The following is a 22548-nucleotide window of genomic DNA, read 5'->3' as shown; positions in this document are numbered from 1 at the left end:
TATACTCAGTTGTCCTCAACTCCCAAGTCGGGGAGATTAGGAGAAAACTGTAAGGGGAAACCAGGGCTGTAGAATTAAGCAAGTAACTACTGCTTTACATATTACACGTGTCCTGAGTGGGCATCGTTTGACAGCTACTCACGAAAGAGTTGGGTCAACAGGTGTAAGAAGTTTTTTAATTAAAAAAATTCTTTTCAAGAGGCAACTATGTTTATTGCTTGGCAAAGAAGTGAATTTTTGGCAGTAATTGAAGCTTTGTTTTGATGCCTCTGCCAGGACTGCATGGAAGAAATAAACTTGTTCAGTGAGAACAAGTTGCAGTTAAAGCAGATGGGTGACCAGTTGATCAAGGCCAGCAACAAGGCAAGGGCGGCCGAGATCGATGACAAGCTCAACAAAATTAACGACCGCTGGCAGCATCTTTTCGATGTCATTGGGTCAAGGTAAGAAATGGCCTCAAAATGATTCCTGTTCTCTAGGTACAGCAGTTACTCCACAGATCGAGAAACTTAATTGGAAACTTAATTTGCAAAGAGATCCTTGAGGAGGTTTCTTTTAGAAATTTTAACTCTACTTTAGCACTTTCATGTCCCCAGATGAAATCATGCTGGTTCCTGCTTGTGGGTGGCCAATGAAAATGGGTCAGGGTGCAGGCCTGATTTCTAGGTGCTGGTCTGGAGGCCCCCAGCGGCCCCCACGCAGGGGCCTGGCACATGCCAGGTGTGGAGGTCCTTCGTGAGTGCCCAGCATGCCAAGTGCCCAGTGGGCATCTGGTCCTGAGGTGGGGATTTAGGAGGCATGGCCATGGCTACAGATGAAAGCTCTGTTCTCCAGAGCAACCTTATCAGAAACCAGACTGATCATTTTATCTTCTCTAAAATGATGATGATAAAGCCACTCAAAGCTTTGAAATGTTTTCATATTCTGTCTCCAAAGACAGGCCCCAACCAAAGTGTTTTTATTTTGTGGGTTTTTTAATTGCAACCTGACATACAAAAAAAAACAGTCCCTCGGCTTTGGGCCCACTAATGCAACTTTGTTGCCACTGGCCGAGCCGGTCTTTTATGTTCCGAACACAGCCTTTTATGTTCCAAATATATAATGTGGAATATGTAGGAGAACCTGTACGGTGACTGAAGTATTGAGGTGTGATGAAAATAAGATACTCTTAATAATTTGGCATTTCCTTTACCTCATTGTTTACTATAAACCGTGAGTGAGCCTGCAGCAAAGGCACCGGGCTGAGTGCCCTGAGACTTAGACAGGAAGTGAGGTGAGTCAGTTACATTGTGGGAGCCAACATCTGGGCAGGCCAACATCTGGGCAGCTGTAAAGCCGAGTGGCTGGAGGGCTCCGATCTCATCTTCCTGTGAGGGAGCGAGATTAGGAAGGGCCTCACGGAAGAGCGGCGTTCCCAGATGGTCGCGAACGACGGCTTGGGGTTCCTGAGTGTTACTAATGGCAGAGAGAGACAGATGTGTGTTGTGAGCCAAAAGGTGCAGGAGAGCAGTGTGGATGTCGTTCAGGAAATGACGAGAGGCGTCGTTGGCATGGGAGATGAAGCTACAAAGGTAGGTTGGGCTAAGTCTGAGAAGACCTGAAATCTCAACTTCGGGCTTGTGTCCTAAATAAGATCAGAGTCATTTATGGAGTTTTAGCAGTGGGGGAGGGGGAGCAGCTGAAGATGGATATTAGGGTGACTTGGCTGACCGCATAAGCTGGGCTGAATCCAGCTTCTCTCTACTGCCAGTTTAAAAAAAAAAAAGAAAGAAAGAAATGGAAATCTATGTAAGTAACCCAAGTAAGGATTAAGAGCACAGGTTTTGAGCCTGTGCTGACTTTATCTCTTATTCATCATGGAAACTTGAGTAGCGAGTTCATCTTTCTAAGCCTCAGTTTCCAAATCTGTGTAATGTGCCTAACGGCGCTGTTCGTGTCAGAGACACTGTGAGGACAACGATTGGCGTGTGCCTGTGCCAGCCTGGGGGCCAGCCTTTATTAAGTGGTTATCATCATTTTTCCCAAGAAGACTAAGGCTAAGGAGCATGTTTGTTGAGTAGGAGAGGGTTCCCTCAGTGACGTCCAGCAGTGAGAGAGGTCTTTACTCCATGAGTCTCTTTCGCTCTCATTTCCAGCTCTTAGAACAGTGTTTCAGATGTTTGTTGAAACGAATGAACATTTCCTTGCATGAGAATAGGGTGATTTCTGTTGTGTAAACTGTGTCTAGTATGTCTTTGTTGACGTCTTCATATCCTAAGTTTCCTTGGGCACCTGGCACTACTCGGGAGTATGGTGACATTGTACCTGGTCACAGACTATGCTTTCTGAAGACCAGAGTGACAGTCCGTTCTTAATCCCTCATGCTTTGGTTATGTCACTTCAGAGTTTAACAGACTGATTGCTTTTCTCTCTCCTCTCTGGCTGCCTTTCTTCAGCCAGTTCCTTGGTGAGAAAAAAAACAGCAGGTGAAATTTCAGTTGTCTTTTTGGAAGGAGCAGTTGGCAAAATAAGTTGTTGAAATAATCTCAAATATATTGACTGCCAGCTATGTTCTTAACAGTGTGCTTTCTATGTATGATTTCACTTAGTTTTCGTTGTAATTCTGAAAGGTAGATACCATTATCCCATTTTACAGATGATGAAACTTGCGCTAAAATCAAATAACATGCCCACAGTTACAACCAGTATGTGAGGCAACCAGGATTCCGCCTCGGGCAGCCGTGTTGCCTCCCTGTTACCCCAGACCCTTCTAGTTTGTTACATGGAAATGAACCAGGTCCCTTCAAAACTGAGGAACTTGGGGGGGAATGACTTACCTTCCCTAAAGCAACGGCCGGGCTGAGACAGGCGGCTGAAGGTCTAGTTGAGTTTACCCTTCAGGTGACTGTGGATCGAGGCTGCAAGCTTGGCCCTCCCTTAAATCAGCCTTGTGGAGACAGCCCCTTGTCTAATCTCTGACACCGATCATGTCATCGTCCTCTGGAGAGCCCGGGCTGCAGAATTTAGATTTGCACATGCCAGCAGGAACCTGCAGCCCTACAGGGTGCCCAGTGGCCTCATCTGCCCGGGAACTCGGGACGCTGTTCAGCCTTCCTCACCCGCTCACGGTGCTCTGCCCCTTCACTCCTGTGGCGGGGGGACAGTGTTGCTAATTTAAAATGGTAGGGTTTGAAGGGAGACCCTACACTGGTGCCCAGCCCCGTGACTGCAGGATTTTAACTACAAGCTTTTAATTTCAAAGTTACGAATGGTATTCAGAAGTCCAAGACCTCAGTAAATCTGGTTTAACTCACTGAGGGGAAAAGACCTGTTGTTTCAGGTTCATTCTCGGCAGGGTAATAGAGGTGAATTACAGGGTTACTTAAACACACATTACATCTCTGACTGGTCCAGGTAGTAGGCTCCATTATGGGGTGAGTGGGGGAAGAAACCAGTGTTGTTTATTTTAAGCGCCAGGCTCCTCACATATATATATTATTTCATTTCATTCGTGCAATGGCCCTGCAAGGTCAGTGCCTCCGTTTTACAGAGAGAACATTGCCGCTCAGAGACGGTGTTAACTGGCGCAGGGCACAGTCAGTGCTGCCCAGGGCAGGTAGAGCCAGGGCCTCCCCTTCCACTGCGCCTGGCACTGAAGGAGCGCTTGGCTCCTTTGAGACCTTGGCTTTTAAGGGTAGTTTATCAGAATTTTTCTAAAACCGAGAACTCAGTGTAGAATTTACCATTTATCATAGAGCAGTGGATCTCAAACCTAAGCGTGCATCAGCATCCCTGGGGGGTTCTGAAAACGTGAGTTGCTGTACCCCCACCCCAGAGGTCCTGATTCTGTAGGCCAGGGTGGAGCCGAGAACGTGCATTTCTAACAAGGTGTTGCCAGTGGTGCTGGTCTGGGGAGCACAGAGCGATCTGCGGGGGAAGGGACAGGGTGCTGCACCGAGTCAGAAATCCTGGACCTGCCCCTACTGCAAACAAGTCGTGTGGCCTCTGGGCCTCAGTTTCCTTGTCCATAATCCATGTACAAGATCCTGGACAAGAAAGCACCAGTGTGTAATTGGTAACCTGTCGGCATTGGCATCACTGATGATGATAACTTTCTTTGGCAAATCTGAATTTCCTAGGTGTTCGTTGTGGGAAAAGGGACATGGGGCAGAAAGTGTTATAAGTGTGGTTACCTTTTTCCTAATTTCCCTTGATGGTAGTGTCATTAATAGACTTGGCATCCTTAAGCCAATGTTGTGATGGAGGGACTTAGACATGCTACCATAAGGCTCCTTCTGTTTAGACTAGGAAGCTCTTCCTATCAAAAGGAACAAGTCTGTGAGAAAACTTTCTAACAAAGCATAATTTCCACATTTGACCTACCAGCGTGAACAGCCCACCTGTTTTATAATAGTATCAATTAAAATGTTGTCATTTAAACTCAGCAGTTATTCCCATGGCAACTGTGTGTTAAGATTGTTTTTTCATTTCTTGCAAAATGGGCAGGGAGATGTGTGCCTTTTAAACTGATAAAGATTTCTGTTGCTCTCCCTTTATCTGTATTTTCTCAAGGTTATTTTGGAAGACCGAACAATGCCACTAGTCATACACTTGGCTGGCTCTGGTCCTAGCAGGTTGCCTGATCCAGGGGGACTGGGAGAGCCAGATGTGAGGTCAGCCTCCTGCCTGTCTTTTTTCCTTCCCATCAGCCCCATTATTCCACCTCTGGAGCGGGTCACCGCTGCTCCCAGACCCTGCAGAAATTCCTCCCTGCAGGGCGGGGAGCTTCCCCAGGGAGACGGCAGCCGACACCATCGACTGGGTCGATGGACAATCAGTAGCCTTGTCCAGCATCAGACAGGTCCAGTGTACTTGAGCCTTGCAGGGTCATATTTAGCAGGTCCCAGGGACGACCACATGTTAGTCAGATGCTTCATCCGTTTCCAAGTCTGCACTCCTCGTTTCCTCAGTCTAGGATGTAATAATTACTAAATGTTGGGCTTTACGGAGAAATTATTGATATCGCTGAGTCTCAAAATAAGGCTGGCACTGAGCCTAGAAGAGGCTGGACACAAACCCAGGTGCTCCAGTAAGCAGAGCCACTCAAGGTCACGGAGAGAGCCACAGTTAGGGATGTAGAGGAATTTTTAGATACAATCATGGTAAACCCCAGGAGGAACTAGCAAGGAAAATTGCAAAATTTCTTCTGCAAACTCCTGAACTCCATTTGTGCTACACAAAATCCTTTTTTTCTGCAAAAAGCAGAGGAATGGCCTAAATGAACTCTGCCCCTCCTGAGCCAGGATGTCCAGGACTGAAAAAAGCAGGGCAGAAGCATTCCCTTCCCCACCCCCAGGGAAAGTTCTTCTTTAGGGAGACTGGAGGAAGGCATTCCTGTTGGACTCAGGGGCTTCGGATTTCACTGTTTCTTTTAAACCCCAAACAGAGAAATTTAATTTGACGAGAACAGAAATCCTCTTGTCCACGCCCCAGTCTAAAATGTTTCTTCTCTCTGTTTATAGCACTTCATAAATAACCCACAGCCAAGATAACACTGTGACTGTCTTCCCCCAGCATTGCAACCCTGCAGCATCAGAACAAAGGCTGTGTGTGTGTGTGTGTGTGTGTGTGTGTGTGTGTGTGTGTGTGTGTGTGTGGAGAGAGCTGGAGATATTAGTTTATTGGGAGAAAACTGAGATTAAAAATTGCAGTTAGCAGAGAAGCAGGTCTCTTCCTTTCCTAAGGGCATTGCTTTGTGGCCGCAAGGGGAGGGCGGCCTGTGGAAGATGCTGAACCAGTGAATGGAGAGGCCCGAGGGCCGGGCCGGGGGAGGGGCTGCCGTGTTCCTGGGAGGTGGAGGTGCAGCGGGAACTCGGAGCCCTCGCTAAGCGTCAGGAATGATTTTTTTCTCATCAACAGTAAGTGCAATTTCAGTCGTCAGCTCTGCCTGTGGCCGGTGGGAGGCCGCTGTCTCTGTGTGTCTTGCTCTGTCGCTGCCTCATTTTGGTTACAATAGAAATTACGGAGGAGATGGTGGCTGTGGTGCGCTCAGGCATCGGGGGATGGGTCCTTCCCAGTGTCAGCATGCGTGTGGTGGCTGCAGCCAGCCTCTGACAAGCAGGGCAGAGACGCGATTACACGGTGTGCAAAATGGAAGTCTCCCGGCCACAGAAACGCTTCAAAGAGGCAATTAGCTCAAGTGCGTTGTAATGGCCATGCCCCCAGACCCGGGCTTCAGGATTCTGGAGCAGTGGATTGTGTGACTATAAAGATGTTTAGTCATTTACAGAGATGCCGTTGTACAGAATTTGTACAGTGTTTTAAGCAACTGACAGCTGCCCACAGGTCTGAGGATCTGTTTGTTTCAAGACAAATTCAGATCCTTCAACCATCTCAGTTTTCCTGAGTTATTTTAAGTATATTTCCTTGTATATTTTAAGTGAAGCTGTGCACAGTGGCATTGGAATTGTTTTAACTGATGCTGATATGGGGCCTTATAATTTAACTGTAGCATGTAAGAGGATAGGACTGAAATGTAAATTATTCCATATACGTGCGTTTGGTATTTAAAGTCTCCATCACACAGTGTAAGACAGGCTTGATACTAACCTGGCTTGATTTTGTTTTAGAGGGAGAGGAGGGTTCTTAAGTATTATATTCTGATCCATCGCTAGTTAAGATAAAAGGAAAACTTCGTTCGCTTTGGTTATTTTCTGTCCCTGCAGAAGAACTTCTCATTTGTAGCTACTCAGGTGAAATTCTTATCTTGCTTGTCTTCATATAAAAAATGTTTTATTTGGGCCTTCCAATAGGCCACACAGGTGAAAAACTGCCCCTTTGCCCCTAAACATTTTGTTTTTCCCAATCCTTGGAACTGGAATTCAGCTCAGGAAGCCATGCTTATTTTTTCTGGAGAAATGCGATTTGATGAAATATATGTGTGAGCAATGTTAGCCTAGCGCACCTGGGTGGAATGTGGCAGGTGCAGAGGTGGCGAGCGACGTAAATGGCCTTGGTGGTTGATGTAATGCAGTATTGTGGTCACTTCCCTGTGCCAACAGTCTGCTTTCTGAATGGGCTTCCTTGTTGCTCAGTATTAACTCAAGATTTAAACATTTTAAGAGCAATATTCACGAGGCCTGACGTGGAGGTCGGCTGCCTGGGGTGGCAAAGGACAGAACTTCCTGACCTGGGAAAGGTGATAATTAGATCTGTGTCTGTGCAGAATAGACTGATACAAATGCAGTAGTACATCTGACGCTTCCTAGAGTAAGTTGTAACATATTATCTCAGGAACAACATTTATTTCTATCACCCTATTTGTGGACATAGAGACATGTTAAATCCTGACCGGATGGATGTTTTGTAGCTTCTTGGCAACCTTCTTTTCTTTCCCTCCCACCTTCCCTTCCTCTTTAATTTGTCCTAAGGATGTGTGTGGTTTGTGTGCTCCTCTGTCGAGTCCTTCACTTGCCCAGAATGGAACCGAGGTTGAAGATCAGGCATGTGTGGCTCATAGTGTGGCCACAGATTGTTTTGTGGCAACATGGCTCAGAGGTGCTCTGATCTTTAGCATATAATAGGGCCACCTCGTTTATGAAAAAGACAAATTTGAAAGTAGGAGTGAACATCACTTACTCATGTGTTGAGCACCCCCTATATTGTATTATGATGTCTACATTAGATCAAAATTAGACCATGAGCTCTGGGAAGAAGACACCTATTTTCAGTTACCTTTGCAGCCTCGGGATCTGCACGGAATCCCAAGACAAAGCAAGTGGTTAAATGTTTGTTGAAAGGAAACCACGGAGAGTCGAACATGGGTACCCAAACTTCAGCACTCTGCGGATGGGCTCCAACCCACCCCTTCCCCAGTTCATCCAGGAGCCATGAGTCTAGACTTCTGATCATGTTCCCTGACAGGAACAAAAATCATCTCATACCCCCAGTATGTGCACATTAGCATATGCAGGTTTATATGCGGCGCCACAGGGAAAGTGCTTAAAAACAGCAGCTCCGGACTGGACTGCCCAGGTTGGAATCCTGCCTCTGCCCCTTAACGACCATGTCACGGGGGCGAGTTATTTCACCTTGGTGCCTCAGTTGCTTCACATGTCAAATGGGGATACTGATGGTGCCGATCTCATAGCATCTGTGAGGATTCAGTGAGTTGCTAGCGCATAAAGCACAACAGACGTGGCACCAGTAGATGTCAGCATGTTCTGTAGACGTCCCATTTTAGTAAAAAAGGTTTGTGATCTATAAGCATACCCAGTGTAGAAATTTTAAAAGAATGGGATAATCATAGAAAGTCTACTGTTTTATTCCCGCACCCCGTGGTGTGTCTTTAGCCCTCAGGATTCCACTGGCCTGGAGTACTGGGTCCTGGGGAAGCCACACGAGTAATTCCTCCACCTTCTGCGTATTCCCCCCACTGCTCACTGCACACCTCACCCAGGGGTTAACAGGATTCAGAATCACTGCATCTCTGGTTTTTTTGCACCCAAGTTATTTTGTTGCTTGTTAGCTCCCTTCATGTAAAAACTTGCATTCTGGCCCTTTTTAGAATGAGAGGCTGGGATCTTTGGGCTGGAATAGGGTCAGGTGAAGCAGTGGGGCTGCTGTTCTGGGAGGAGGTGGGCAGGAGAGTTGTGCAAAGGCTGCTGGGCTCTCTCTGCCTATGGGGAAGCTCTCAGGGCTGGGCTGCTCCTCCAGACAGAGCCTTCTAAGAAGGTCGCCCCTTGCAAACTGTGAAAGACGCCTGTCCCATGCAGCCTGGGATTCCTGGCTGCTCAGCATTGTATGGAGTGTTCTTTCTGGCCCCTGGGCCCTCAGGGTGACAAGACATTGGGGTGAGGAGGGTGTACCTCTGAACAAAGCCACAGGAACAAAGGAGGGATCTAGGTTACAAGTGCATCCAGGCCTGGCCCTGGATTCCGTTACTTCCTTTTTAATAAATCATCTTGTGGCTGCCTTGTGTTTCCAGTAAGAATGTAGTTTGGAAAACATCCCCTTGAAAATCATTTTGACCATAATTGTCTCTGTTAGGCATTGTGCCAAATGCCTTTCATGTGTTTATATCTCATTCAACCCTCTCAGTCACCTAGTAAAGGAAGGCACTGACCCCTGTTGACACTGTTTTGCAGATGAGATTGAACAGAGTCAGGATTCAAATCCAGACCCTGACCATAGTCTGTGCTCTACCACCAGACTCCACAGCCTACTGCTAAGCCTGCCTACCTCATGGCAGTATTGAGAATGAAATATTTATGCATGGACTTTGTGAGGTCCAATGCTGTATAAATGAGGCATCATCGTAACATCATGTAATCCCAGTTAGCAGTAGTAAGAGCTAGTATTCTACTGAGTGCTAACTCTGTGCCAAAGGCTTACGTGCATCCTCTTGTTTGTCTCACAGCAACCTGCAAGGTAGATGATTTTGCAGATAACATGGAAACCAGGAGTCAGGAAAGTTGGGTGCCTTGCAGGGATGTGCAGCTCATTTATGGCACAATGGGACTTAGAGACCAGTGTCTGTTACCTCCAGAGTCCTGGCCTTAACTTCACCTGGATGTTACCACCTCCCTGAAGCTTGAGGGGCCTCAGAGGCCAGTGGAGATGCAGGGGACTTGAGGTAAAAAGATTTCCCCTAAATCATAAAACTAGCTGGTAAGAGAACTGGAGCAAGAAGTCCCACAGTTGAGTTGGTCAATTGTAGGGTGCAATAAATAAATAAAAACATACACACACGCGCACACACACATACACATGACTCAGTGGTCTACTTAAACAGTTTGTGGTGAGAGTCTTATACACATTTATTCACTCAACAAAGGTTTGTTGACACCTCCCGCCACCAGGCGTTTGGGGGGCGCTGAGCATGCAGAGGGAGCACACCCCACACAGCCTGGGATTGGTGCACAGTGCATGGAAGGTGCTGGCACGACACAGGGCGGGGGGGGTGCTCGGGAGCATGCCAACGGGGCGGTGGTGAAGCTCTGGGAGGAGGAGCCGCTTTGCAGAGTGTGGGGTTGGAGCAGAGAGGCCACTGATGACTTGAGGACCTAGAAACTTGAGAGATTACACCAGTTTGCCCGGGTAGGGTGAGGACTGCAGAGGGTCTGAGCAGGGATCAGACTTGCCCTCTCAAATGTGTGCTTCAGCTACAGGACTGAAGGTGGGTAGAAAGACAGGGAGAGTGGTGGGAAGCTGCTCACAGGCGGTCAGAGAAGAGATGATGGTGGCGGGAGGTCGGTGCCCCGATTCCTGTTCCTGGTGCCCTGGGATGGGGCTCTGACCGCACCTCGAAACAACGGTATTGATTATTGAGAAGTGGAACTTCCCATTGCAGCCTCAAGTCTCTGGACTTCACTAAAAATCCTACAGATCTCTAGAAAAAGCCCTCATGTGCTCTACTTTAGGACTTTCATGAAAGCAGCTTATGGAAGCATTTTATCTCGGGATCTGTGTAAAGACTGTTTTCCCTCAGCAGCTGTCATTTCCCCTTGATGGCGAGCTCACCAAATAGACTGAGAAATACGCTGAGCCACGTATGTTTGTTCAGAGCCGCTCAGGTGTATTGGGGGGGGAGATGGGTTTAGGACTGTGCTGGAAAATCGTCCTTGGCCCACCCCCCTCCCTTTGTGGCTGACACAGTTGCCCCATAACGGGCTGGTTCTATGTGTACAGCACCCTCACCCCTCAGACTAGACATGCTGGGGTTTGGTACGTGTTCTGTGCTTACTCAAGAGGGGAATCCCTTGGGAGGCATCTTGGGCCAAATACCATCCAGTGAACCAGGCGTGTGACATATTCCGTTGACAGGGAAGGTCCCTGATTGCTGCAGTCTCGGGGATCCCAAGACCGAGCGGGTAGAAGTCAGGTGTGGCCATTTAATCTCGAGAGAAAGATGGACTGGGGCCCAGGGGTCCCACTCTGGGAACGGTAGGACTTCATATTTGCTTGGGAAAATTAACTCTGAGTCCACTTGAAAGTCAACAGGAACAGCAGCTCTGTAAAGTGTCACATTCTGTGAAGACTCCTACCCGGTGAGAGTTGTTTCCTCTGTAAAATCAATAACCAGCGTAGGTTGGTTTTACCCTTCCAACGCCCTCATTGGAGCATTCTCACAACTAACTGTTGCATGTTTGTGTGTCCCCCCCCTCCCTTTTTTTGTCCCTGCAAATATGTTTAGGGTGAAGAAGCTGAAGGAGACGTTTGCTTTTATTCAGCAGCTAGACAAAAACATGAGCAGCCTCCGCACCTGGCTGGCGCGCATCGAGTCCGAGCTGGCTAAGCCCGTGGTGTACGCCGTCTGCGATGACCAGGAGATCCAGAAGAGGCTGGCCGAGCAGCAGGTGGGAGCGGGGGGCTCGCTGGGGGGGGTGCCCCCGCCCGGCTCAGCCCTGCCTCTGGCTGTGAGCCCGCGTGTTCACGTCATAACACTGGTTTTGCCAGACAAAGCCGATCGCCTGTCCGTGTTCTTGGACGTGTGAGGCGTCCCTCTCAAGGGCCCACCCCTCCACCACCATTCACATTGCTCTTTGTGAAATACTTGGAATAATCTTTAAGATGCCGACCTGCATTTTAGTGGCAAATAGGTTTTTTTATTTTGTTTTTTGTTTTTGTTTTTAAATATATTTATTGATTTCAGAGAGAGGAAAGCAGAGGGAGAGAGAGATAGAAACATCAATGATGAGAGAGTCATTGATCGAGCCCGCAACCCAGGCATGTGCCCTGACCGGGAATCGAACCCCGATCGCCTGGATCCTAGGTCGACGCTCAACCGCTGAGCCACGCCTGGCCGGGCTGTTTTGTATTTTTTTATCTTTGATCTTTGTATTGTTTTGTTAATAGAGGGGTAGGCAAATGTAGGTCTCCAGTTGTATGAGAGACACAGAGTTTATTCTTTTATTATTTATTTATTAATTAGCGTATTACTTATTTGTATCACAATTGTAAGCCTACTTTTGCCCAGGCCTGTATAGTTTTGGAAGGCAATGAATTGAGAGAAAAGTACTTTTTCTTACCAAGGGGGGTTTTCATGGGCTAATACTCTGAGCTGATAGAGTTTTTAAAAAATAAATAGAACATGTAAGGTGTAATAAGAAGCCTGCTTGGACCAGTAGCTCGGGGAGCCTCCCCGCAGTACTCGCCGCGTTCCTGTCATCAGTACGTGTCCTTGGAGCCAGTTCTGGAAGTTCCCGTGGAAAACCCCTGAGCCCTACTGGTGGTCATCCCACTCCCCCGGGTGCCCTGTGAGGTCGCGGGCTTAACATCCACGTCCCTGCCCTCCAAGGGCTCCCGCCTGCCCGCTCGTTCTCATCGCTGCGCCTGAGCTTGTCGTTATTGGTAAAACCGTTGTTTATGTTGTTATTTCAGTAGCTGTCCTTCCTTCCCCTCTGGTTTTCTGAGACCTGTGAGCAGGTTCTGTTTTGACCACGTAAGCAGTATGGCTGTCATCAGCTTCTCAGACTCGTATCTGTTTTCCTTACGTTACCCCCGAAGCCGTGGTGTCTGCCCTCAGTCAGCACACGGGGGAGATTCACCCACATGTCACAGCTGCCTAGAGACAGAGTAGCGGCTGAATCTTTCACCAGATTCAAGGCCAGAGGGTTTTAATGGTAACCGGTGCATATGGTGAAGTAGAACTGAGTATCTGATACTACTCTTGGCTTAGATTTTCTTTATTCAGTCTGTTACAGTTACTGTTCAAATGATGCATATTCTCTGATATTCAGATCAGTGTGATTGAGCAAGGCTACAGCGTAGAAATACCGGTTTTCCCACTTAGCCTCAAAAACTGAAGTGTGTCTTTTTCATTGAGGTCATCTCAGTTCTGTCTCTGCTTTGTGGAGAAGTGACTGTCGATACTGTGTTAATGGACGTTGCCGAGATTTTCATGCCGTTCTCAGTAGGGTCACAGCTACTAAATGTTATCGGTTTTATTTACAAGTTTGACCCGCTAGGATGAATGTCTTGAACAGTCTGCTCATGGGCCTTGCAAATAGCCATTTACCCTGAGTGGTGAGTTTTTTCAGGTAAATGGTACAGAGGCTGGCAGCGTTGCTGTCCTCGAAAACTGACTGGATGGATCTGGCAGGGGCTCGTGATGTGTGTGAGTGTTTTACGAATCCGAAGTATGACAGCACATCATTGGATTGCGGGGAGTTTATTCCCAAAAGCGTAGAACGTGGCACAGCTGCCGCTCTCCTGGCCTGCTTTGTCCCTCTGCTGAAAGGGCGCCTGACTTCCGCCTGGTTGACTTATAGGTTCCCTGTCTCTAGATTTCAGAATCACCAATGTGAAATTCTTACTCTTTGGTTACCAAAAACAGAAAAATGCAGCTGGTGTTCAGGACTACTGTTACTGTAAAGAAGTTAGATATTATTAGTTTTCTGTAGCTACTATAAAACAAATCACAAATTTAGCATCTTAGCACCAGTGTATTTTGCTATAGTTCTGGAGGTCAGACATCTGATGCAGGGCTGAGGTCAGGTGTCAGCACGGCTGCCTCCTTTCTGGAGGCTGCGGAAGCGCCCCTGTCCTTGCCCTTTGCAGCTTCCAGGGCTCTCCTGCACTTCGTGGCTCGTGGCCCCTTCCTCTGTCCTCAGTGCCGGCAAATTGTATCTCTCTGTGCCTTTCTTCCACAGTCACTTCTCCGTCTCTCTACCTCCCTTTTCCACTTTTAAGGACCCTTGGGGTTACGTTGGGCCCACCCAGATAATTTAGGATAATCCCCCTATGTTAAGGTCAGTTGAACAGCAACTTTAATTCTCTGTTGCCATGGAAACTAACATTCACAGGTTCTGAGGATAAGGGCATGGGCATCTTCGGGAAAGAGGGGGAATATTCCATCTAAGTTACCATGTGTTTATTGTACTAAGCCCAGGCCTTAAATGCTCCATCGAAAACACGAAAAACAAATGTGTCACACACATGAATTATGTAGGGACCACTTTAAAAAGGCCTTACCTGTGTTTCTACCACTAATTAAATGTAATAAATTGTTTGATTGCTTCTAGAAATAAAACCTAACACTTGGGATCACCACATAGTGCCTTCTGCAAAGTCCCCAGCCCCCCAAAGTGATGAAGAGACGTGACATGCTTGGATTCTCACTGTGACGTCCTTGGGGCTCCAGTGTGGCAGGGGCCGGACATTAGGAGAGTCCTTCATGTCTCTCCTCTTTTGGGTAGAATCTCTTTAGGTGGCGAGACTTGGGTGGTTATTCCTGTGGAATGTGTCGTCTTCAGGTGTGAAGGAAGAGCGACCTCTGTGGCACTTTTACATCGAGAGCCACTTTTATTGGGCCTTCAGCTTCACTCCCGTTTTCTTGGGTTTCCTGATTCCTGTAGGCTGCCAGGTGGTGGCTTCGGGGGAATTGTTGTCCCCCCCCCCCCATTCTGTCATTACCAAGAGCTTCCTCCCCAGTGGGCCAGCTCAGCTTCATGCCCACCCCCAAACCATTGCCCAGGACCACCCTGGTGGGCTCGCCACCCCAGCTCCTCCCAGGGAGACAGGCTGAAACCACCTCGGGGCCCCGCCCTTGTGATTTTATGCACCTCAGCCTGGTTTCCTTTTTGTCCCCCTTTATCTTGTTGTTCCAGTTCCTTTTGTGCACTCACTCTTCCCGGCTGCATTGCCTGGCTCTAGTTTCATGCCTCCCCCAATCTCCTCTCTCTGCTCCCCAACCCCCATCTCTTTCCCAGCTCCATTGCAGGGTCACCTGCTCAGCAGCAGAAACACAAACCGAGCAGGAGCCGTTTCCAGAGCTGCTGGCAAAAGTCTTTCACATTGTTTTGTGCTGTTCTTAGGTCCAGTTCTTCGGATTACATTGGAACACTTTTCTAAATCTAATTACTGTGGGGACTCACGCCTGAGTGGGTACTGGTGGTAGGATTATTGTCGGCATCACTCATTTAGCACTGGTGTTAGGATTCCTTATTTGTTTGTTTGTTCATTCTTCATCTGAGGATATGTTTAGAGAGAGGGAGGGAAGGGGGGAGAGAGAGAGAGAGATTGATGTGAGAGAAAAACATAAATCCATTGCCTCCCGCATGCACCCTGACCAGGGATTGAGCCTGAAACTTGGGCATGTGCCCTGCCCGGGAATTGAACTCGCGACCTTTTGGTGTACAGGACTACGCTCCAACCAACTGAGCCACCCAGCCAGGGCAGGATTCCTTATTTATTATTTCAACCCAGTTAAAGGAGATTTTTATCAATGTGGGTAAATGGCGGGAAAGTCGTGACAACTCTGAACCAGCAAGAATCCCATGTCAACCTAATTGTAAAGCTGGTCTTCGCACGACCCTCTCAGGGGAGGGTCCCCTGCTCCCTTACCCTTCACATAGATCAACAGATCAATCCCAGTTGTTGCCGTGCTTAGGTTTTTTGTCGGGGGCTACAGCACAAGGTGGTACAGAGGTGAGAGAGACCCAGTCTGTTGCTGCTTCCACGGTGGAAATGCTCCCGGGACTGCGCCCCTGGGCTGGGAGATGGGGAGGGAGGGGTGGAGACCCTTTGATGCCAACCCTCCCACCACCACCACCATCTCAAGGTGCTTCTTGCTCCACTGTCCCTGTAGGACCTGCAGCGAGACATTGAGCAGCACAGTGCAGGGGTGGAGTCCGTGTTTAGCATCTGCGATGTCCTGCTGCACGACTCGGACGCCTGTGCCAACGAGACCGAGTGTGACTCCATCCAGCAGACCACCCGCAGCCTGGACCGGCGCTGGAGGAACATATGCGCCATGTCCATGGAGCGGCGGATGAAGTGAGCGCCAAGCTGCCCCTGAGTGTCTGGGGCGTGGTCAGCCAGAGTGCGCCTCTGGCCTAAATGAGAATACCAGCGTCTACTCCCCTCAAAGGCTGTGGGTAGAGAAGCTCAGTGGGTGTAACAGTGCTTGTTAAAGAAAGCGTTCAGGAGACATCATCGGGGTAACATCTTTCCCTAGCTTTCGTGTGCCTCGGGTGTAACCGTGGCTGGCGCTGTGTCCCCAGCAGGAGGCAGGGAGGAGCCCTGTCTTGTTGGTTGGCTTCTGAAACAGGAGCTCTGAGGAGCTTGGTGCTCCTAGAAGGAAGGTGTCCTCACCTAGAAGCAGTGTCCCTGGGTATGTCCTGGAGGGGGTTGTAGGGTCTCTCTACCTGAGAAGATCCAGTGCTTGTGGGGGGAGGGGGCAGGGGCAGGTAATGGGACCAGGCAAGAGAAAGAAAACTTACGAAAGCTCTGTGAAATGGATATAACAACTTGTACTAAGTTGCCTTCTTGCCGGCAGAATTGAGGAGACCTGGCGCCTGTGGCAGAAGTTTTTAGATGATTACTCCCGCTTTGAAGACTGGCTCAAGTCTGCCGAGAAGACCGCAGCCTTCCCCAATTCCTCAGAGGTGCTGTACACAGTTGCCAAAGAAGAGCTGAAGAGGTTTGAGGTAAAGACCCTCTCCAGCCGGTGCTCCTGGTGACCAGGCCTGCGGCAGGCTCGGGGGCAGCTGGAATGACTTCCTCTCCGGGTGGCCTCCCGCAGCTGCGCAGGGCCCCATCCGCAACCCCCCTCAGCTGCTAAGAGAGCTCTGCAGGGCGTTACCCATTTATATTTATTTATTTATTTAAAATGTCTTTATTGATTTCAGAGAGAGAAAGTGAGAGGGGGAGAGAGAGAGAAACATCAATGATGAGAGTCATTGATCGGCTGCCTCCCGCATGCCCCCGACTGGGGATCGAGCCCGCAACCCGGGCATGTACCCTGACCGGGAATCGAACCCCGATTGCCTGGATCCTAGGTCGATGCTCAGCCACTGAGCCACACCAGCCAGGCGTCTTTACCGACTTATGCCGTCCACATGCTGTAAGCATGAAGTCTTGTTATTACTTTTAATCCTATTTTTCCATTGCTTTTAGAGGGAGTGGGGGGGGGCAGTGAGAGAGAGACATCAGTGTGAGAGAGACCCTGTGATTGGCTGCCTCCCGCAGGTGCCCCCACCAGGCTGGGATCGAGCCTGCGACTGAGATGTGCACCCCTGACTGGGAATTGAACCTGCCACCCTTTGGTCTACAGGGCGACGCTCTAACCACTGAGCCACCGGCCAGGGCTGAAGGCCTGTCCTTTAGTGTCACGGGAGCAGGTGGAGTGGGCCCCCCATTGCCGTGTTAGTTTGGGGGTCAGCCGCGTGCGGCGGCCGTTCGGGGTCCGGGAGGGGTGCCCTGAGGGACGCTGCTCTGTGTGCCGCAGGCCTTTCAGCGGCAGGTGCACGAGCGGCTCACGCAGCTGGAGCTGGTCAACAAGCAGTACCGGCGGCTGGCCCGGGAGAACCGCACCGACACGGCCAGCCGGCTGAAGCAGATGGTGCACGAGGGCAACCAGCGCTGGGACGGCCTCCAGAAGCGGGTCGCGGCCATCCTGCGCAGACTCAGAGTAACTCAGCCCCGGCTGTGCGGATCTCGGGAGGAGGGACGCGCGATGCCAGGCTTGTCACAGGGCGGCGGGTGGATTTCACGGGAGGCCCACGCTGTCTAACGTTCTTCCCTTTTGTTCAAGCCCAAAGCTGCCAGGTTTTGTTTTTTTAAAGCGGCCTCTTGCCTGAGAACGGGCTTCTTGGGCAGGGCTTGTGTGTGTGACCTGTGTTACAAACACCCCTTCGCCTGTGTGACCCTGAAGGTGGCACGCTCGCTCGCAGGCGGGCGGGGCGGGCACTGCCGTCCCTGGGCTCGGCCCCGACCTGGAAGGAGGCCCGCTCTGCCCCCTGCCGCCTCTGTGTCCCAGCATAGGGGCGTGGACAGAGCCCCTCTGCACTGTCTGTGCAGGTTGGGGACAGCGATTCTCTGAATTTCAGAGCGCCCCGGCCATCCTGTGAGGTTGCGTTTGGTTTTTTACGTAAACATTCACCTGAGATTTCTATAATTCAGAAGACGTGTTGTCTCCCCCTCCCCCTTCGGATCCAGGTGTAAACTGCCAGGACCTGTGTCTGCAGGAATTCGTTTCAGTCCCTTCTGTTCTCGGGGCAAAACGCTCTTGAAACCGTTCTAAAGAAAGGAAATCTGGGCTTCGGGGTTTTTAACCCTCTCAGGAAGACACTGGCTAGCTTTTCAGATAACCGCCTTGCGTTACGGTCTCTCCTGCTGAACTGACTGTGACAGTGTAACCCTCACTTGGCGCTGAATGCCATAGTTGTTTGGGAGTCTGTCGCCCGTCTCTGACGTGGTACCCCGAGAGGAACCCTCACAGGAGGTGATGACTCCTCATTGGGGTCCTCTCAGGCAACATCAGGATTAGATCAGTGACAGCATATGGGGCTGGTCCCGGCTCAACCCTGAGAGCCAGTCATTTTCCATCTTAAAGCTACTAAATTCTTCTTTTAATGAGCAAAAGCGTCCACAGATGGCTATTGGGCAAAAACGGGCACGGTGCCAGGCTTGGACTTTGACGGGGTTCCTTAGGGGACAGGAAAAATCTACCTAGACTAGAGAATTAGAGGATTTTAAATGCTGAAAGGACTTTAATGGTCATAGCCTGTGTTTCCCGTACCCCTGCTTGCTGGGGAAGATGCCAAGACTTAGATGTTGGGGAGCTTGTTTGGTGTCACTGGCCCCTGAATGCCCTGTGGGCCCCCGGGGTACCCGCAGACAGGCTTCTGTCTGAGTGCTCCAGGCGCCCTCTCCCTTCAGCCAGAAGTGGCCTTGCTGTCGACCTGAACTCCTTCGTGCCATCAACACCAATGTGGCTTCTCCCCCTTCTGCAGCATTTCACCAACCAAAGGGAAGAGTTCGAGGGCACCAGGGAGAGCATCCTGGTGTGGCTGACCGAGATGGACCTGCAGCTGACCAACGTGGAGCACTTCTCCGAGAGCGACGCCGACGACAAGATGCGCCAGCTGAACGTGAGGCTTTCTCCCTCGGCGCCTCTGAAAGGAATGCACCTTCGCAGAGGAGCGCGGGCCAAGAACAGATTTCACCCGACACCCTCAGAGCAGATTCCAGAGCTGTTAAAGCAGCCAGGCCGTGTCCACCTGTGCTCAGCCGGCTTATCACGAGCAAGGATACTGTTCCCTGCAGCCAAGGGATACCTGGAACGAGGCCCTTTTCTCTCTTTGTCATTTATAATCACCCAAGGAGAGGACACCCTTAGGTTCCAAACAGAGGTCATGAGATGCTGTTTCTGCAGCACTCAGGGCTGAGGGGCATGTGCGGTGTCTGGGAAACTATCGGGGGTGGGGCCGAGAACAGATACCGCCTCCCTCCCACTGTTACCACTAACCTATAGTTCACTTTAATCTTGCATCACTCCCTAGATTTTACAGGAAGTTGAGAATGGAAATTTTCTGCCCCAATATAATGGCAATAATGAGCATTATTGTGCCAACAGAAGCAAATGCCCGTTGGTAACTTACTATGGGAAATTTTGTCTCCAAGTGTCAAAAAGACAAGTTCTCTCCTTCACACCCAATAACAGTACCTGGCCGGCCACGTCAGACTTTGAGAATCATTTACATTGGAAAAGTCAGTGCCCAGAAGGGGGAGGAAAACATACGTACAGTCATTTTAAATTATTAAATCTTCGTCACCTTGTTAAAAATGATGAAGCTAGAGTACTAGGTGAAGGAACAAAACAGTAATGACATTTAGATGCTTTTTCTGGGCATTGTTATAAGAAACAGACGTCTGAGTCCTCGGGGAAATTTCTTTCTTTGAAATCCTTTCTGGTATTCTACGTAGGGTTTCCAACAGGAAATTACGTTAAATACCAACAAGATTGATCAGCTCATCGTTTTCGGGGAGCAGCTGATTCAGAAGAGTGAGCCCCTCGACGCCGTGCTGATCGAAGACGAGCTGGAGGAACTCCACCGCTACTGCCAGGAGGTCTTCGGCAGGGTCTCCCGGTTCCACCGGCGGCTGACGTCCCACGCGCCGGTAAGGGGGGCGCCCCCCGCGGGGGCTTCTGGGCCACTCAGGCTTGGTGTTTGTCCAGACTTATCATGGGATGGTTAATAATGATTTATTTTATGATTTATTTTTTTTAAAAAAGCTATGTTGTAAAATTTTATTTCCGCTTATTAATATAGAGCCACCGTTACTTAGAAGCTCCCATTTCCCAATGGAAAGGATGGCACTTCTGAAAAGTCTGCCCCTTTTACACTTTCCCCAGATGCTCCACAGTGCAGGCTCCTTCTGGCCTGTGTCAGGACCCCTAGGATATTTTTATAACTGTTCTGGTTTTGCTTGCGGTGTTAACTTGGGGGTGTACTGGCCTTTTCCTCTAACTCCGTGCCTGGGAGCTCTTAACATCTGTGCCTTTCCGGTGCTTCGTTCTCACCACTGAAGTGCTGAGAGCACCAGCTTTTGAAAGCATCTGTGATGTTTCCCTTGGCAGAGGGGCCTTTGGGGACATTCAGGTGGAGTTAGGCCATTTTCAGAGTTGTCTGCCTCTGTGTGCCCAGCTTTAATGAGGACCACCAACCAGCACAACTGGCTGCCTTTTCTTTTTTGGGTCTTTGACTGCCCAACTTCAAACTTAATTTCTTCATCACACAGAGCCTCAAAAATAACCTCCATTACTCTTGTTTTTAGGATAGCAATTTATGTTTGTTTTTCTTGGAGTCATGATAACACAGGGAACCAGATTCTGTATCCTGAACAATAAGCCAGGGATGAAAAGAAAGAACCTGGCACGTGTGGTCCTTGAACGTGTGAATCTTACTCAGAACACGAAGTGCCTTAAATTTTTTTAAATTTTTAACTTTCTGATTCTTGGAGGAACCTGTATTAACCATCAAGAAACGGTAGCCTCCCCCAAAAAAAGAACGTTGGCCTCCATTTCTTTTCTAGATAAAGTTGTGTAACTTAGATGATCAAATTTAAGATGTTTCTCAGGAAATAAAATGGAGTTTTGCAAAATACAAATCCCAGGCCCCACACTGGATGTAGAGTCTAAATGGGAATAACCGGCCCTGGACGCTGGTGGCCACTCTCAGGAACTGCTGGCGGGCAGGCTTCTAATGCCCCTCATAACCACAGCAGCCCGTGACTGGGCTAATTCTGAAAACTGGACACTCCCTTTGTAGGGCTTGGAAGATGAAAGGGAGGCCTCCGAGAATGAACCGGACATGGAAGACCCCAGAGAGATCCAGACTGACTCCTGGCGTAAAAGGAGAGAGATGGAGGAGCCCTCGTCTCCTCAGTCCCTGTGTCATCTGGTGCCCCCGGCCCTGGGCCCCGAGCGGTCTGGCTGCGAGACCCCCGTCAGCGTGGACTCCATCCCCCTGGAGTGGGATCACACGGGTGACGTGGGGGGCTCGTCCTCTCACGAGGAAGACGAGGAGGGCCCATACTACAGTGCGCTGTCAGGTAACAGGCCTGGGGTTCCGGAGCCCTTGAAACTGACCCACTTGGCTGTCCTGAGCACCTTAGCAACGTGGCCAACTCTCGATCCGAGTCCAGCTTATGGCTGACCCAGACTTCCTGTGGCTTCCCGTGTTCCGTCCTGCCCACCCTGACTTACCTGAGAGTTGGCGCCCTCCTATTACAGGTGGGACGAAAGGGAAACGATGAAAATTCACGTTGGGCCACAAAGGCTATTCGCTGGTGGCTCCGCTCTGGCTCATCAGCGAGCTTTTCGGTCAAGTTTCCCAGAGTATCCGTAGACGGAGTGTTTTCATTCTTTCTGTGCACTTCACCTCCCCCGCCACTGCTTTGGACAGTTGGGAGTTGGCTGAAAAAATCCTTCTGGTTTGTTTTTTTTTTAAAGCTTTTTAATAAAAACAGGTAAAGGGTAGTTACCTTTCTCCTTCCAGCTGACAATGTTTCTACTGTTTTAACCAAATGCTGGGGCATTCCTGCAGTGAGGAAATGACATTATTCTTTTTCAGATGTAGAAATCCCTGAAAATCCTGAGGCATATCTTAAAATGACCACAAAAACTTTGAAAGCATCTTCTGGTAGGCCCCTGCCCGTGCATGTGTCTCAACGTGGCAGCACCCCGTGGCGCACACTGCATCCTAAGCCTCGCTCCCGTGTCGTGTCTGACCTCTGCCTTCCGTGACACCATGGCCTCGTGGCATGGTGTATGCACACGCGCACTCACACACCTGCGCTCGCAGAGGCCCCGCCGGGCCAGGGCGGCCTCGCCTCCGCCCCTCCCCCCCCGGCCTGCGCAGAAGGGAGCCCTCCGCCCCGCCGCCTTAAGTTTTATCTTCCCGCCGTCTAACTCGAGTCCTTTGGCATGGGCCCAAGCTTTCCTCAGGGGGGCTTGGTTTGGAACTATTCCCTGCTTACAGTGGTTTCCCGGGAAGAGGGTGGGTGAGTGGGTAGGTGAGGGTAGAGGTACTGTTGCGTTTGTCACAGAAGAAACCTTCCTGTCCTTGACTTGCAGCTCTAATCTCTCTTCCCCGCCTCCCCCCTCTGCCGCCGTGGGGTCAGCCACGAGCCGCCCTTTGGCTCCCAAGTCCATCCTAACGTTTACTCTTCCCCTCCCTCCTGAAAGGCCTGCAGTCCTCTTGGCCCCCAGACCCAGCTTGCTGCCACTGTCCCCACCACTAGAGACCCCGGCTCCAACATGCCACTCATCCTGCAGCCAGT

The 22548-nt window shown here is 49.8% G+C and overlaps 1 protein-coding gene across 1 annotated transcript in view; it reads left to right on the top strand.

Moving 5' to 3' along the window:
* Positions 1-22548, top strand: part of SYNE2 (spectrin repeat containing nuclear envelope protein 2) — a 233480-nt gene that overhangs the window by 201394 nt on the left and 9538 nt on the right. The window contains exons 97-105 of the mRNA XM_087819973.1: positions 277-443; positions 11174-11336; positions 15569-15756; positions 16259-16409; positions 17210-17392; positions 18717-18854; positions 19690-19884; positions 21036-21318; positions 21840-21908. Of these exons, the coding sequence (XP_087676099.1) occupies positions 277-443; positions 11174-11336; positions 15569-15756; positions 16259-16409; positions 17210-17392; positions 18717-18854; positions 19690-19884; positions 21036-21318; positions 21840-21908 (1537 nt within the window). The remainder of the gene's footprint in view (positions 1-276; positions 444-11173; positions 11337-15568; positions 15757-16258; positions 16410-17209; positions 17393-18716; positions 18855-19689; positions 19885-21035; positions 21319-21839; positions 21909-22548) is intronic.

The sequence above is a fragment of the Miniopterus natalensis genome, chromosome 1 (assembly GCF_054644295.1).
Source record: "Miniopterus natalensis isolate mMinNat1 chromosome 1, mMinNat1.hap1, whole genome shotgun sequence".
Classification (NCBI taxonomy): Eukaryota; Metazoa; Chordata; class Mammalia; order Chiroptera; family Miniopteridae; genus Miniopterus; species Miniopterus natalensis.
Note: the sequence above shows the minus strand (reverse complement) of the source record. Positions and strands in the feature narration are given on the sequence as shown.